This window comes from Thunnus albacares, chromosome 21 (assembly GCF_914725855.1).
Source record: "Thunnus albacares chromosome 21, fThuAlb1.1, whole genome shotgun sequence".
NCBI lineage: Eukaryota > Metazoa > Chordata > Actinopteri > Scombriformes > Scombridae > Thunnus > Thunnus albacares.
Genome location: NC_058126.1, coordinates 11,187,191 through 11,202,024, shown reverse-complemented (window position 1 = coordinate 11,202,024; position 14,834 = coordinate 11,187,191). Strand labels below are relative to the sequence as shown.

At 40.6% G+C, this 14,834-nt stretch overlaps 1 protein-coding gene across 1 annotated transcript in view; it reads left to right on the top strand.

The window, feature by feature from the left end:
- The window catches only part of ube3c (ubiquitin protein ligase E3C), a 29,045-nt gene that overhangs the window by 742 nt on the left and 13,469 nt on the right, over window positions 1-14,834 (top strand). Inside the window, exons 2-16 of the mRNA XM_044339758.1 lie at window positions 15-125; window positions 320-373; window positions 517-591; window positions 1,772-1,918; window positions 2,051-2,166; window positions 2,301-2,458; window positions 3,761-3,917; window positions 4,840-5,060; window positions 5,241-5,392; window positions 6,282-6,469; window positions 9,397-9,483; window positions 9,626-9,783; window positions 10,098-10,324; window positions 13,319-13,423; window positions 13,889-13,976. Coding sequence (XP_044195693.1) covers window positions 15-125; window positions 320-373; window positions 517-591; window positions 1,772-1,918; window positions 2,051-2,166; window positions 2,301-2,458; window positions 3,761-3,917; window positions 4,840-5,060; window positions 5,241-5,392; window positions 6,282-6,469; window positions 9,397-9,483; window positions 9,626-9,783; window positions 10,098-10,324; window positions 13,319-13,423; window positions 13,889-13,976 — 2,044 coding nt within the window. The remainder of the gene's footprint in view (window positions 1-14; window positions 126-319; window positions 374-516; window positions 592-1,771; window positions 1,919-2,050; window positions 2,167-2,300; window positions 2,459-3,760; window positions 3,918-4,839; window positions 5,061-5,240; window positions 5,393-6,281; window positions 6,470-9,396; window positions 9,484-9,625; window positions 9,784-10,097; window positions 10,325-13,318; window positions 13,424-13,888; window positions 13,977-14,834) is intronic.

Here is a 14,834-nt window from a genome sequence, read left to right as displayed (position 1 = left end):
GTTTTCTCTTTCAGAAATCAGTGTCAACATCTGAACTAGTCAATGGAAAAAATCTGAAAATGTTTAGCTTTGAGGGAGATTTCAAAACAAGACCCAAGGTGTCACTTGGAGGAGCAAGTAAAAAGGTGAGTGTCATCTTACATTAAAGTTTACACAAGAAAATGAAAATAAATGATTCAGTTACAAACTAGTGAAATGATTGTTGTTTTTAACACACAAACATACACTTTCCAATTTCTCACATGTCAGTGCTAGGCTAAAATCATACAGCATTATTATTGTTTAATGTGTTTTTAAATTCATTTATGTTGCTTTTCAGGAGGAGAAAGCTTCTCTGCTGCACCGCACTCAAGAAGAAAGAAGAAAAAGAGAGGTAACTGAGTCTGTCCAGTGTTTTGTTTACAAGTTCAAGTGAAAACACATGTTCCAAGATAGTAAAGTACAAGCTTATTATGGTTTCATGGTCACTGATGCTGTGGTTTCATCAGTGCTAAGAAGTGTTCTTTTATTACTTAGGATGAAAGAAAACGTCTGAAGAATGCAGTTATCATTCAGTCCTACATACGTGGCTACCAGGACTTAAAACGACAGGTAAGTTTGCAAACACTACACAAGTTTCCTTCAACCTTTTTTTCTAGGTTTCATCAGTTACCTTCAGAATCACAGATAATATATTAGAAGTGTCATCAGCCTGCTTGTTGTTAAGTCAAAGGTTAGGCGCAGGTGAGTGTATGTACCTAATGAGGGTTGGCTGTGAGCCTAACTGAACATCTGTGATTAAATATGCCCACTTGATAACTCAGGTGATGTGTGTCTGCACTCACATGTAATCTTTTAACATGCTGTTCATTTATGATTAACGCTGCCTGATGGCCTTGTAGATGTTTTTTTTGGCGACTTAGCCTGCAACTGAAGTCGCATCTTGATTCAGATCGCTGAATTTGGTTGCTGTCAGTTTTGCTACTCAGATACTAAATCAGGAAGCCTTTTGGTATACATTCACTTCCTGTGTGGTTGATTTTTCACATGTGCTGCCGCCTATGAATACAACATTTGTTCACCATTAAGGATTTGCTCATGGCATGAGACCAGCTTATTTGTCAGCCAGTGGCCAAAAAACATTGTTATTGTTGCTTCTTAACTTGGTCCAGTTATGTTTTGCTTCTGTTCTTCATCATAATCATATTTCATATCACTGCCCGAGTTATGAGGAGTTAACTGGTGAAGAGTACTTGAGATATCTTTAAAAAAAAAAAAGGTGAAAGCGTATGTCTTTTTAATTGTGGAAGTGACACTTTGGCGAAAAAAGATGAATAAAAGTCGAGCATGTCAAAAGGCTTCATTTTTTACAGCACTGACGGGGCTCAATGCTCATAACAAGACTCTTACCATAACCTGTGTGTTGGCAAAACAGTTAACGGAGAACATGTCGTCATGACTGATTAATGCCTCTGCATGTCGGAGGAATTTGGAGACAGACTTTGTCATGTTTCATAATCACAGTTAGAGCCTATTCTTCTTTCTGCCTATTCATACAACATTATGCTGTGTGGTAATAACATTTCTTAGTGCTATTTTCTCACCTGTTGAGTCATTGAAAAGATGAACTCTGACCTACTGGCTCAAGCAGGCGAGTTGACAAAACTATTTGAATCGTTTGTTTACACACATTTAATTTTACTGTACATTTGTAGTGGTTGTCGTATTATTCAAACAAGTCTGCTCAAACAGAGTATTTGCAGTATGTGACCTTTTGAACTTTTTCTTTTAGTACGGCATCCAGAGGGCCAGGTTTGACGAGTGTGTCGGCCAGACGCAGGCGGCAGGTGCTCAGCATGTCTTGGATGGTGCTGGTCTCTGCCTCTTATCAAGACAACTCATATTTTTCTACAGACAGAGTGTGGACGCACATAGATTGGTGAGAATGCAATATGACTGATGTGTTACGTGTTTTGATTGTTTCACAGATGCAATTATAGCCTGAAGCTTAAGTTCGTGCCAATGTCTTGTGCATATCTAACATATTGTGTCTGTCTGTTTGTTTATAAAGATATGGCTGTGCCAGAACCTGGTGAAACACAACAGTCAGTTTGTGAAGCTGTTGGTGGGCCCACAGAGGCAGACATGCATGTTTCAGATCAAGAGGATATTAGGCTTCTGCTGCAGGTACAGACCTTGAAAACTATTAATAGATTAGCATATTTAGCTTCAGTGAAGCACAACACATGGCAAGGTGTTTTTGATATTTGAAGAAAATGGCAGTTGTCGTCATCTCTCTTGTCGCTCTCTCTGTCTCCTAGACTCCTGCAGAATTGCAAGGATGACAGTTTAAATGTGGCAGTTCCCATGCGGATGCTAGAAATCTTTTCTTCAGAGAAAACCTATCTTCCTGTTATTCCAGATGCTAACTATGTAGCTTCATTACTCGAGCAGATTTTGCACTATATGGTACAGAAAGGTAAGTTCACAGTGACTTATTATTATTCACACTGAGATAAAGAAGCATTGAAATTATATGTCTGTCATTGCTTTGGCTGTGATAAAACTTATGCATAATTAACTGTTGTTTTTGAGTGTGCTCTTATTTTTATGGATGCATGCAAAATTTAGTTTTTGCAGACAGCAGTCAGCATGCACTGCAGCACAGAGACTAATGAACCCTTCATGGCCTAATTGTCAAAAACTAAGCGGCGCATAGAGATGTTGAATATGTGTCTATCAATTGTTCTGAAGTGTTTGAGTACTTTTATCTGTGCGTGGGCAGTTCCTGCTCTAACTGGCACCTGAGCACAGGTCAAGTACGTCTCGCTGTTGTTTACATTATCCCAGACCTATGACTCATTTTAACAGCTTTTTCTAATACTATTTATACTTTGAAAAGGTTTCAACACCAAAGCGTCTTGTTTAGTTTTTGCTACTACATCAGCAGTAGATTCAGTCACATGTCTTGAAGCCTAATTAATCAAATCAGGCGTACTGGCTGGCCCTACTTTTACAGGCAGATGTATAGGCCACCTGGGAGTGGTAGTAAATTCTGTCGTAAGTAGGTGTTTCAGAGTATTCATATTTCTTTTACATTTGCAGTATATGTTATATATATTGTATATACGTTTTTGCTCATGCTGATAATAGTGAGTTACACTGAGTGCAACAGTGAAATATGTTAAAATGGCAAGAAGTCCAAAAGTAAGGCGCATGAAAGTCAGGACCTATCGTCTGTCTGTCTCCACTGTGTGTTGCCAGTATCAACAGAAACGCCGTCTTAAAAAGAAACTTGGAAGTCTATTTAGAGTCTCATAGTTTCCAGTTATTTTGCAGTTATTTTTCCGATGGACAAAGTGACAGAATTTCTCTTTGTTATTGAGACCACAAAGTAAAATATATACAGAGTTTACTAGTGAGTTCCAAAAATGCAATTCAAGTCCAATATATATGGAAAAGTCAATACATTTTAAAATGGAAGACCTCACAGATATTCATATTTTTACACCTTCTTGAAATTATCGAGTGAAGATGCAGAAAAAAAAAACCTAAAAACTGAAAGAAGACAAAATTTGCTTTAATGCCCAAGTAATGAAAATAATAATATAGAACTGATGATATATTACATATTGGCTATCGGTTTTATTCTATTTTTACAACAATTACAATTAAAGGCAAACATTTGCTGCTTTTTACGTTCATGTGAAGTGTGTTGGTAGATGTTCAATAAAATCAGCTGGATTCTTCATCTTTTTTTCTTTTTGTGTCTTCTCCTCAGGATACTACAGGTCGCTGTATATTCTTGTGAATTACAGGCTCCCTTCCAGTCTGGAGTACAGCGGCGCTCCCTCTATCCCCCCTCTGGCAAGCACACTGTTGGAGCACATCCTCAAACCTCTGCACTTTACCTACTCCTCCTGCACAACAGGCGCAAGGTACAACAGGAGGGTGAAATGACCGTCAGAACAGGCCCCTTGTTACACGACATCACCAGTGATTTTGGTGTTATATTCTGAGAAAAAAACTGCATTTAACACAAACAGAATTCAAACATAACATAGCAGCAAGGCTTGGAGGATGTAAGTTTAACTCCCTGTGACAGCTGGCACATCTTCTGCTGACAAGCTGACCTTGTTGTGTGATTTTCTTTGGAAGAAGCCAAAAAGTGAATCCTTTCTATTCATAGTAAATAGAGAATCACATAAAAAAAGGGCTGGACTCTGGAATCTAACTATAGATAATAAGGATTAATGGATGCATTTATCTTGAAATTACACATTTCTGCAGATCTCCCAAATTGCTGCTTTGAGTACAGAGAAAAGATAACCGCTTGATAGCAGGAAAGCAAAGGCTTTGTCTCCAGTGAATTCTTTTAAAATCATCCATTAAACTGATCAGACAAACTACAGCAGTTTTTTGTCCCCTCGAGTCAGTGGTGAAGCAGTAATTGCTTCAGAGACCAATTTACAACAAGCCATAAAAGGACCCCAGACTCGCTCGCTCGCCAGAGTGCAGAATATCAGGCTATTTGCCCTCAGTTTGAGACATGCTTAATAACAAACGACAAGGGGACTCCTTTTCTTCTTTGAAGAAAAGCAAGGCGGGAGTGAGAGAAACTTGTGTACACACTGACTCTAACAGCTAATTATCTGACTTGGCCCACCAGATGTGTGTGACTGAGCCACACAAAGCAGCTCTGTTTGGAGAGATAATATTGGAGCACTCGCTAAGCAGAAAGAGCAGAGTCTGTATGAGCTTACAGTCATTTAAGGCAGCATTTTTGTTCTCTTACGTCATATTAGCATTTTAATCTATTGTGTTTACCCGTCTAATGTCTGTTTGTCTCTTGTCTTTCAGGCAGTTTGTATTTGCGGCCTTTACCGAGGAGTTTATCTCTGCACCGTTCACCGAGCAGATCTTTCACTTCTTTATCCCGGCGCTGTCGGACTTCCGTCTCTCATTCCCTTTCGAGGCCTTCCTGAGCTCCCTCCAGGCCACCATCGGCTCCTCCTCAGCAGCACAGAGCCAGGCACCGTGGCTGTTTTACTTTGTCCTCTCCGCGGGGGAGAGCCGCTTAGGTGGGTGACAGCTGAGAGATGTTTACATGGTTCATCACCCGTGTAAATGTATCTCAGTGCGTGTTAATGAGGTGAAATAAATACGGCTCATTTGAAGCATTAACTCTTAAGGAGACTGATTTATAGAGAGGTCTGATATGATGGTTTGTACAGTAATGATGATTGGTGATGTGTTGGCAGGCTCGCTATCAGACGAGGGTCTGCTGTTGTACCTGCGGGCTCTGCAGACGCTGCTGCCGCTGCTGCCGGTGCCAGAGAGCTGCAGCAGGCCTGAGGTGAGCAGCGACTCGGAGGACGACGATGACGCTGGCATCCACCCACCACCCATGCAGGTAGGATACGCACACAAGGACACAAGTACACACAAATTGGTATTGGCTTTTAAGCTTTTCCTCCCTGACTGCAGCTGCATCTGGATCGGCCACTCAAAGACTATTCATAACATTACAAACATCACAGGAGAGAAACAGATTGAACCCATTTTCACTACTGTTTCACAAATCACAAATGATACTATTTGTCTTCCAAAAGCAAAAAAGACAAGTTACTTTTTTTGTTTTGTCATGAATACTGCCCCAGATGAGCCTGGCATATATGACATTTATCTATACCCCAACAAATCAATATGGCTAATTACAAGAAATTACTAATCACTAATTATGAAGGTTGCATTATAGCAACATATCTGATCTAAAGGGCCTAAAGGATGTATTAAGTTTGTGACATTTTAGTGCAGTTTCCAGCTTTATTGTAAATTCAACAAACTGTAGGACATCACCAAGATGTGAGGCTGCAGCGATTAGTTGATATCAATCAATTTGGCAGACAGGTAATTAATTAGCCAACTATCTTGATAATTGATCAATCATTTTGATTGATATTTTAAGAAAAAAAACCTCTAAAATTCTCTGTGAATATTTTTGGTTTCTTAAGTCCTCTATGATTGTAAACTGATTAACTTTGGGTTGTTGATCAGGACGTTTTGGGTTGCATCTTGGGCTTTGAGAAACAAGATCAACATTTTTTACTATTTTCTGACATAATAACATAAAAAAGAGAGATTCTGGTCAGAGGCCACATTCTGAACTTTGACTGGGTCCATACATGATGCTTAATATGTGATTTCTTCGCTCTTATACACACACTTACTGATTCATTGGTTCTCTCGTCATCCCAGACTTTTAAGCCATATCTGTTTTCCTCTCTCTCTCTCTCTCTCAGGATGACAGTCGGATCTCTGTGCAGTTGATCACGGAGGAATGTGTCCACAAGCTGGACACCAAACAGCAGACTAACGCCCTGCTGAACCTGGTGTGGAGAGATTCAGCCAGCGAGGAGGTTTTCACTATGATGGCATCCATCTGTCACACACTCATGGTCCAGCATCGCCTCATGGTGCCCAAAGTCAGGTACAGAAACCCTGATGAGAACCTTTTAAAGTAACAAAACCCTAAAAAGAAACACCGCAAGCATCTGTCCCACTTTGATGACCTTCAGTCCTATTAAAGGATTTTCAGAAGGTTGTTATCGCTGTAGAATATTCTGAGTCACTGAGGCAGGTGCTTCTGGATATAATAGTAACATGAAAATACATTTTTATATGAATATCATAACATTTTACACGTCTTGTCGAGATCGGCCTCGCGTTCGAAGAGCTCGTTTACACGGCAGGCTGATTGAGAGGAAAACTGTGTCTTTATGTGTTTCCGCGCTGTAAGCAGTAATGTAAATAACAGTGAAGTGAGGCAGGCAGTTATCAGTGGGTCTGCACCCACTGGCATTTACAACCGGCAGAGGAAGCAGGGATGTCAGGGAAGCTGTCACTTCTGGATGAGGGCAATTACCTCTTCTCAGGTTGATTACATTAGGGCCAGGATGTCAGAGGTGGTGTGTGTGTGTGTGTGTTGAGGGGGGTGGAAGCTGCGTTGACTGACGGGAGGTGAGCCAGACCGAGCTTCATGGATGGCCAACCTGCTCTAGTTAATTATTAGTGGAGCCAGTTGTTGTTGGGGGGGTGTGGATGTATGTGATTTCATGTTACTTAAACTGTTTCTTACTGTATATCTGTTTAGCTATCATCACTGTTGAAGCTCTAGCTTACCCAAAATCCTGCGTGCAAGGATAAATATATATTAGATTCCTCTGTAATTAAAGAGGAGGAGAGTGATGGTCAGCTAGTAATTGTGCAAGATTGCTTACAAATGGTCGAGCAGAATTTAAAAGAATTTCAGCATATACTCCCCAATCCCCTTAATTTTTTACGGCTTCCTCCTTCCTCTGTGCTTTTACCATAAATCCTGCCCTTCGTCTTCCATCATTATTGGATATCTGTACAAAATAATTAGCTCACTGAGAAAGATTAATCACTGCAGGAGTGGACGGGATAGCTTTACAAGAGGCTAAGGGGAGCAAATTGCATCCCGGTCTTGATTTACTGCTCTTACAGCACAAAAAAAAAAAAAAAAAAAAATGCCGCTGGCCAGTCGTCCAGCCAGCCCGGCACACTGCCTTTTTAATAAATATGTAAAATATCTCAAGAAGCTGCACTCTGCCTTTTTTTTTCTTTTTTTTTAGAGGACAACTTAAAAGCAGGTCCAAAATAGATTTTAATTGATTTTCTGATTATAAGTAGCCTGTCTTGTGTGGTTTGGTGTAATTTCACTTTGATTGTTAGCGTTGGATATTTGGTGTAATTCCACTTTAATGGTTTGGTTGCACCCAATGTAGCACTCCGTCGCTAACGGGGCCTCGCTCTGATGAAAGCGAGCACAGATGAGCTTTTGGTCTTTCATTTACTTTTGAACGGTTGCTGTGATTTTTGTGTTGTCATGAGATAATGATGTTGATGTCATGCTAATGCCGCAGTCTGGCAAAACAAATTTAGTATTTAGGTGGAAAGTCGTTGATTCTTTATGGTATCAAACATGACCTGAGCCGTGCCGTTTTCTTTTTTCCTTTTCTTTCATTACCGCAAAAATGAAATGATCCGAGCGTGATTCATCAATCTGCTTTTCACACGCACGCACACACACATGCACACGCAACCCCTTTTGATGTCTTGACTTTGTTTATTAGCGGTTCATTCCGTGATTGAAATGGGGGTTTGGGTTCTCTCAGGCCGTAAATCAGCATGTCAGCTGGCATTTAGTGCTTTGTTTCCCATTTCAATCAAACACCCACATCACTTGTTATGAGCCCACAGCACTACTCCTTGCTTCTCTCCTGAGTCTTGTACCACTGACAGATGGCGGGTGCTTGGCACAAACCATTTTTCAAGCCATATTGAGGGTTGTCTGCCACTCTGCTCCTCAAGCTCATTTCCATTTTGGGAGTTTTGGTAGATTGAATGATCGAATTTAAGCGTTGACATTGAGATAAAAGTGTTCAGCAAATATAGGATTTCCCTTTTCCCGCTGTACCTCCTTTTCTCTTTTTTTTTTGTTCCTTCGCTCTTTTTCTCTGTTGACCTTTGCTCCTCTCCTCTACTGTGAATACATGATGCTGCCCTATTAAAGGCAAGCATCCTTATAGGTGTCAGTGCTGTCACTCTTCAGACAAGGGCCTATTATATGCAGGGGCACTTTATTTAGCCTTTTAGCTTACTTACCACATTATTGTCACCTGTACTTACCCTCTGTGTGAAAAGCCATGCAATTTAGGAGTACACACACACACACACACTTGAACAAAGAGCAGCTTCACACCTTGGTGCCACAGCCCCGTTGAGTGCAGAGCTACTATAGCGAGGTATGCGGGCCCTCCTCTGTGTTATCATGTAATTCACTGTGAGTGTGGAAGTATGCTGGCGCTGCGGGGTCACAGCGAGGCTTCCCCTCCTCCTCTGTCCTCCATTGTCTTGCTCCCCCTGGCCATTAACTTAAATGGGGCTCCAGCAGGAAGCCAGAGGGCTGTTTATGACCCGAGCTGGGCACCCTCGCCAGCAACTAGTTTACTAATGGAAGGTGCCTCGCCTAAATAAAGCTTAATGGCTCATTTAATCTCTTTTCGGCCCTCGCAAGGTATAAAAGGGGAGAGAAAGGCCAAGAAAATTCTATGAGGGAAATGTTGGTTAACAGTGTCATTTATTTTTTTCCCCCTCCTTTTACTTGCGTCCTCTGGTTAACAGGGCAGAGTTAACAGTCTCAGCATAGCAGACAGATTGGCGGAAAGTAATTTTACTGTTCTTCTCACCGATTGTGTCATCTGACCGAAATAGCCCTCTAACTCACGTTGTCGTCTTGTTGATGAGAGACATACACTCCATCAAAATAAATGTTGAAATTTGACGTGTCTGTCTCCTCCTTTTTTTTTTTTTTTTTTTTTTTTTCCTCTGCAGACTTCTGTACAGTTTAGCTTTCAACGCACGTTTCCTGAGGCATCTCTGGCACCTGATAACTTCCATGACAACTAAAATGATCACCGGGTGAGCTAATTTAAAACTGATTACTGGCATGAGTGCTCGTGTGTTTTGAAAGCATGTGTGCACAGTGAGCTTATATACAATTAGTTTCTGCCTCCGTACAAACATTACGTGCCTCATATTCGGTCTGCGTCTGCCCCCTCAGCTCCATGGTGCCGCTGCTGCAGCTGATCTCAAGAGGGTCTCCCATGTCGTTCGAGGACTCCAACCGCATCATTCCCCTCTTTTATCTCTTCAGCTCCCTCTTCAGCCACTCGCTCATCTCCGTGCATGACAGCGAGTTCTTTGGTCATGAATTAGAAGGTAATAGACTTATCCATCTGTTCCCTATCCATTCCTCAGATTACATGTAATTTGTAGAGCTTTGGTTATTGACAAATGACATTATTATGGTATACATGATGAATGAATGTCTAAATGGGTCACACATCCCACTGGAGCTGGTTATCCTGTCGATTCATCTGTCAGTTATCCCCGATTTCTTTTATTTGGTATTCTTAGTAAAGTAATTTATAGTCATTGTCAGTTGTTTCCAGCGGTCACACACTGTCTTGCCGCCATGTAAATGTGGAAATCGATATCTGTAAAAGACAATGAACACGTCCCCCCCTCAACAGGTCAGACACAGTCCTCCATGATGCCCTTCACACTGTCAGAGCTGGTGACTCTGTCTCGCTGTCTGAGGGACGCGTGCCTGGGTATCATCAAGCTGGCCTACCCCGAGACCAAAACGGAGCACCGCGAGGAGTACATGGCTGCCTTCCGCAGCGTGGGTGTCAAGACAAACACTGAGGTTCAGCAGCGCATCCAGGCTGAACAGAAACGCTGGGTGCAGCTCTTTAAGGTAAGATGGATACTGTCACATGACAGCTGAATGTGCATCAGTTGTTTCTTTTTTTTTTGTAATAGATTTTTTTGTCGTTACTCCTGGCATGCAGTTGAATTTCACCTTGGAAGTGAAAACATGGATCCTGTGGCATTCAACTTGTAAATAAAAGCTTATTTTATCTTCAGGTATTTATTTTAGAAAATGATTGTAAATTTTGTTGCAATGACAGAGAACCTACAATAAAAAAAAAGCTTTTTCTCTTGTATTTGGGGAGATGTCTTGATATAGTATCAAAAAAATGAAAAAAAAAAGATCAGTTGATCTAAATTTAAACGTTAAAAACTTTGTCAGTTCTCCTGTTGTCTTTGCTGTGTCTCTCACCTTTCCAGTCTATTTACTGTAAGTGCAGAGTGTGGTGGAATAAAATGGGAGGGGCTGGGAGGCTGCACTGCATATACTCACTCACATACTCTACCAACACGCACACACAGAGAGAGAGAGAGAGAGAGAGAGAGAGGCATACAAAACCAGAGTAAAGTAGATTATTTGAAAACTGATTTGAAGTTTTGAGTAGTGAAATGGCAGCAGCAGTGGTGAAAGAAACAAAGAAACCTTTGGGAAAAATTAGCTGTTTTCATTGGATTCAATCGCTGAAATATGCATGTAGCACTTACAGAAAAGCAGATTGTGCCCCATACACACACACACACGTGCAGTCAGTCAAACAACAAACATGCAAAAAAAAATTGACTTCAGTGATTTAAAAATAAATCTCAACATTGCTACCAGCCAGTTCTCCTTGAGCACCACTGTGAGAGAGAAATAAAACATGTCAAGTAGTGCTTTAAGTAAGAATTTCTATTGTTCTTAGCAAACTGTTCAGTATAAATAGCATTAAAAATCAAATTGTGACCTTAAATACGAGCACTTCTAGCACAAACCTTCTTTTCTGACACACTGTCTGCCAGTATAGGTCTCAGATTTGGATGGTTTTCATCACAGAATAGACATGAAAAGTCCAAAGCAATCATGTATGAGAAGCAGTTGAAATCAAATTACCAAATCAAACAAATATTGAAGCAGTAGCTTCATATCTGACCTCTAATCCCTACATACATGTTGCTCACAATTAACTCAGACAGCAAAAATATTTTGCATCATTCCTTCTCACAATGTGATGAATTTGTTCCCTTTGATACCCAACAGCATATGTGACACATTAACATCAGGCTTAATTGTTGTGTAGCCTCTCCGTGCATCGGAGCATAGTGACCTAATGCTCGTCTGCGTTAGTGGAAATCGAGCATGTATGCATGAACAGGCAAAGACGAGGTGGATCACAGCTGTGGAGGTCAGCCATTGGTTATTTACCAAGAGTAAATGAGGCAGAAAACAGCATTAACTTCATTCTACTCGGCTCTTTTTCTCATTCCACATCTCTCTCTCTCCTTTCTTCTACTCTCTATCAAGGAAGTGGTAATTAAGCAACTTTGTTCCCGGCTGTCAGTCTTTGACAGAAGAATTTAAAAGTGGACACCAGCGTTCTGTGAAAGGTGGCAAATACGTGAAAAGCATGTCAGGAATTTTCATAAAAGATCTGCTCAAAGGCCTCCTGTCAGCTAAAACGACCCATTAAAGAAGTGGGGAGCAGGGGAAATGCATTTTCCAAATTGAACGGTGGGATTTACAGTCGGTTTCACGCCGCTGACCCCTAACACGCTAATGTTTAGTTCGTGTCATCAGCCGTCCCTCCCCATCTTTTATCACCTCCATTGTCGAGCTATCTATTTAATTGAAAGAAGTTAATTGAATGAAAATGATCAACTAAGCTTGTATTAATATTGCTAATGGAACTTTCTTCTTGGCCATGTTTGGAGAACGATGTCACGCTGGAGTTTGGGAAAGGCCCATTAAGGCTTGCACTTAACCCGATGGGCTAATTAAGGAATGCTTATTCATTCCCAGAGTCAGGGGGTAGGCCTGCTCCAAACCCATCGCCACGCTCCTTTTACAGCATTTTGCACTTGCCGTTATTGCGGACTCTGTTTGCCTCCCGGTGATTGGCCGAGATTGATTGTCTCTCTATGAAAATGACGTGCTTTAGAAAAGGAACATTTCGATTGAGACAATCAAGCCTGAGCGTTATATGGAAATGGCCCGGCTGTAACCGTTATAACAGCTCCCTTAACGAATCTTCATGCAATGACATGCATGAGATTATACAGCGGATGTCTGACGGCGACTAGCCATAGCAACAGCAGAGCGTTTTACGTATCAAAGGAGGCTGAAACCTTTAGAGTTTACAAAGGAAACTTATGAGGTCATCAGTCCCGATCCTGAGCCCTTTCAGCTTAAATTGTGCCAGAGCAGTCGTCCCCCTGCAAAGACTACAAGAGGCCGTTTATGGATACAACATTTGTTGAGCATGAATTATCAGTGTTTATATTGTAAATCATACACATTTAACTAAATATAGAGGTTCAGACAAAAGAAAACGGACCACTAGAGTACAGATTCGGTCTTTTTGAAATGTTACAATTTGACAACGTTACATCAAAGTGAAATATATATCCGCGAGAGAGCTGTGCTGGTACTTGCAGTGCCGCGAACCGATGCTGCTGTGTCTTTCGCATTCTCAGTCCGATGGCTGATGTCAGCAGACCTTGCCAGTAATTAACAGGGCTGGACATTGAGGGACGGTGCAGGTCGTTTTTCTTTTATACTCCCCATAAATGGTGCACTAATGGCTGAATTCTCAAATTGCTTTTTTTTCCCCTAAGAGAAGGCACCTCATCCTGTTGAACAGCCCGCTCATTGAAAAAAAAAACCTCTCTTTCTATCAGTCTTACATTCTCTGCTCTGAAAAGTGATTGAAATGTACGTTTTGTTGTCTAACAATGAAGTTAATTCTGTGGGAAAACAATTGCCAGTTTCAGAGATGTTAATGTGATGTGTGTTTGTCTGTGTGTGTGTGTGTGTGTGTGTGTGTGTGTTTGATCTACTACCCAGGTCATCACTAACTTGGTGAAGATGGTGAAAGCTCGCGACATAAGACGACCTTTCTGTCCAGCAGGTCACTGGCTCTCTGAGGAGGTCAACATCCGAGCTGATAAGGTACTTTATAGCTGTTTAGATTTTGCCTGTCGTTCATTTTTTGTCACATATTTTACCCTTTGTTATAACTCGAAATGCCTGTGAATAAAATACTTAAGTAATAATTTGGGCTGTATTCACAAAGCTTCCTAATCTGAGAAAATTCATAAAATATATATTTTTTATTAATTTCCCCTTAAAATTAGATTAAATTTCTTAACAGAGTGTTTCACAGAGATTAAAAACAGAACATTCAAGATTATTTGATAAGTTATTAAGCAAACACAATAAATATTACTATATTAAAAGCAACAGACAAATGAAAGAGTTAAGAGAGATAAAAATCTAAAAATTTAAAAGTTTTTTTTTTTATAAGATGATGTACAGAGCTTTGGGGATTTAATAACACCTTTCTTCCTTACTCAACACCAAAGGCACTGACAGGAGCTTCGTCTTCTTCATTTCCTGCCTTTTTTCTCTCTCTAGGTCACCCAGCTGTATGTGCCCTCTGCGAGACACGTGTGGAGAACGAGAAGGATGGGACGTATCGGACCTCTTCAGTCAACACTTGATGGTAGTGTAATCTGATTAATGTTTTTAATGTTGTTGTTGTTTTTTTTTAAGAATGCCTATAAAAATAAGCATTTCTTCACCAGGATGGAGGAGTTTGTTCATTCTATCATTAGTTTGCTGTCAGAAATGTTTGTTGTGCATAAAATGAACACATTTGCTTAAGCTTGTGCTTAAAAAAATGGAGCCCTTGTACAAATGATCGTGATATTCCTGTAGGACATTTAAGCCTTTGTTGACTAATTCACTTTTATCCTGATAATTAAAAACGTAGGGGTCACTCATCTGTGTGAAATATATTTTCTGTATTCATCATCAGCTACACTTCCAGGCTGTTTCTATGAAGCCACACCGATATATATATACAGCATAGAACTACTATTGGCAATGAATGAAAATTTAAGAATCGTATAATGCTTGTGTCAGCTTGATGCGTAGCGCAGGAAATCATCCTAATTGCTGTCCAAAGTCACCTTCTCCATGTTTGCTGCATATTCGATGGAGCCATGGATCCATAAGATTTCACAGATGAGGAAATAGGAGGAACTTAAAGCTCTAATTTCTATAGGAGTTAAGGTTTGCAGTTAGATTGCAATTGAACCATCTTTAGATGTAGGACTAGTAAATGTTGTTACTGATTGAAAATCTCTTTTTTTTGGCTGGGAAGAACTGCCTCATATTTCCATCAAAGCGACTCTCTGAGACAGAAAAAAAACATCAGAAAAAGTCATTAACCTTCCCCTTTTTAACAAAGATATATAACCACATTTTCTCTTCATTGACTCAATTAGGCACTAAGAGGAAAATACACTGACGCAGGCAGGGCTTCATCTGGCTCACTTTGAGCCATCCCCGGTTTCTG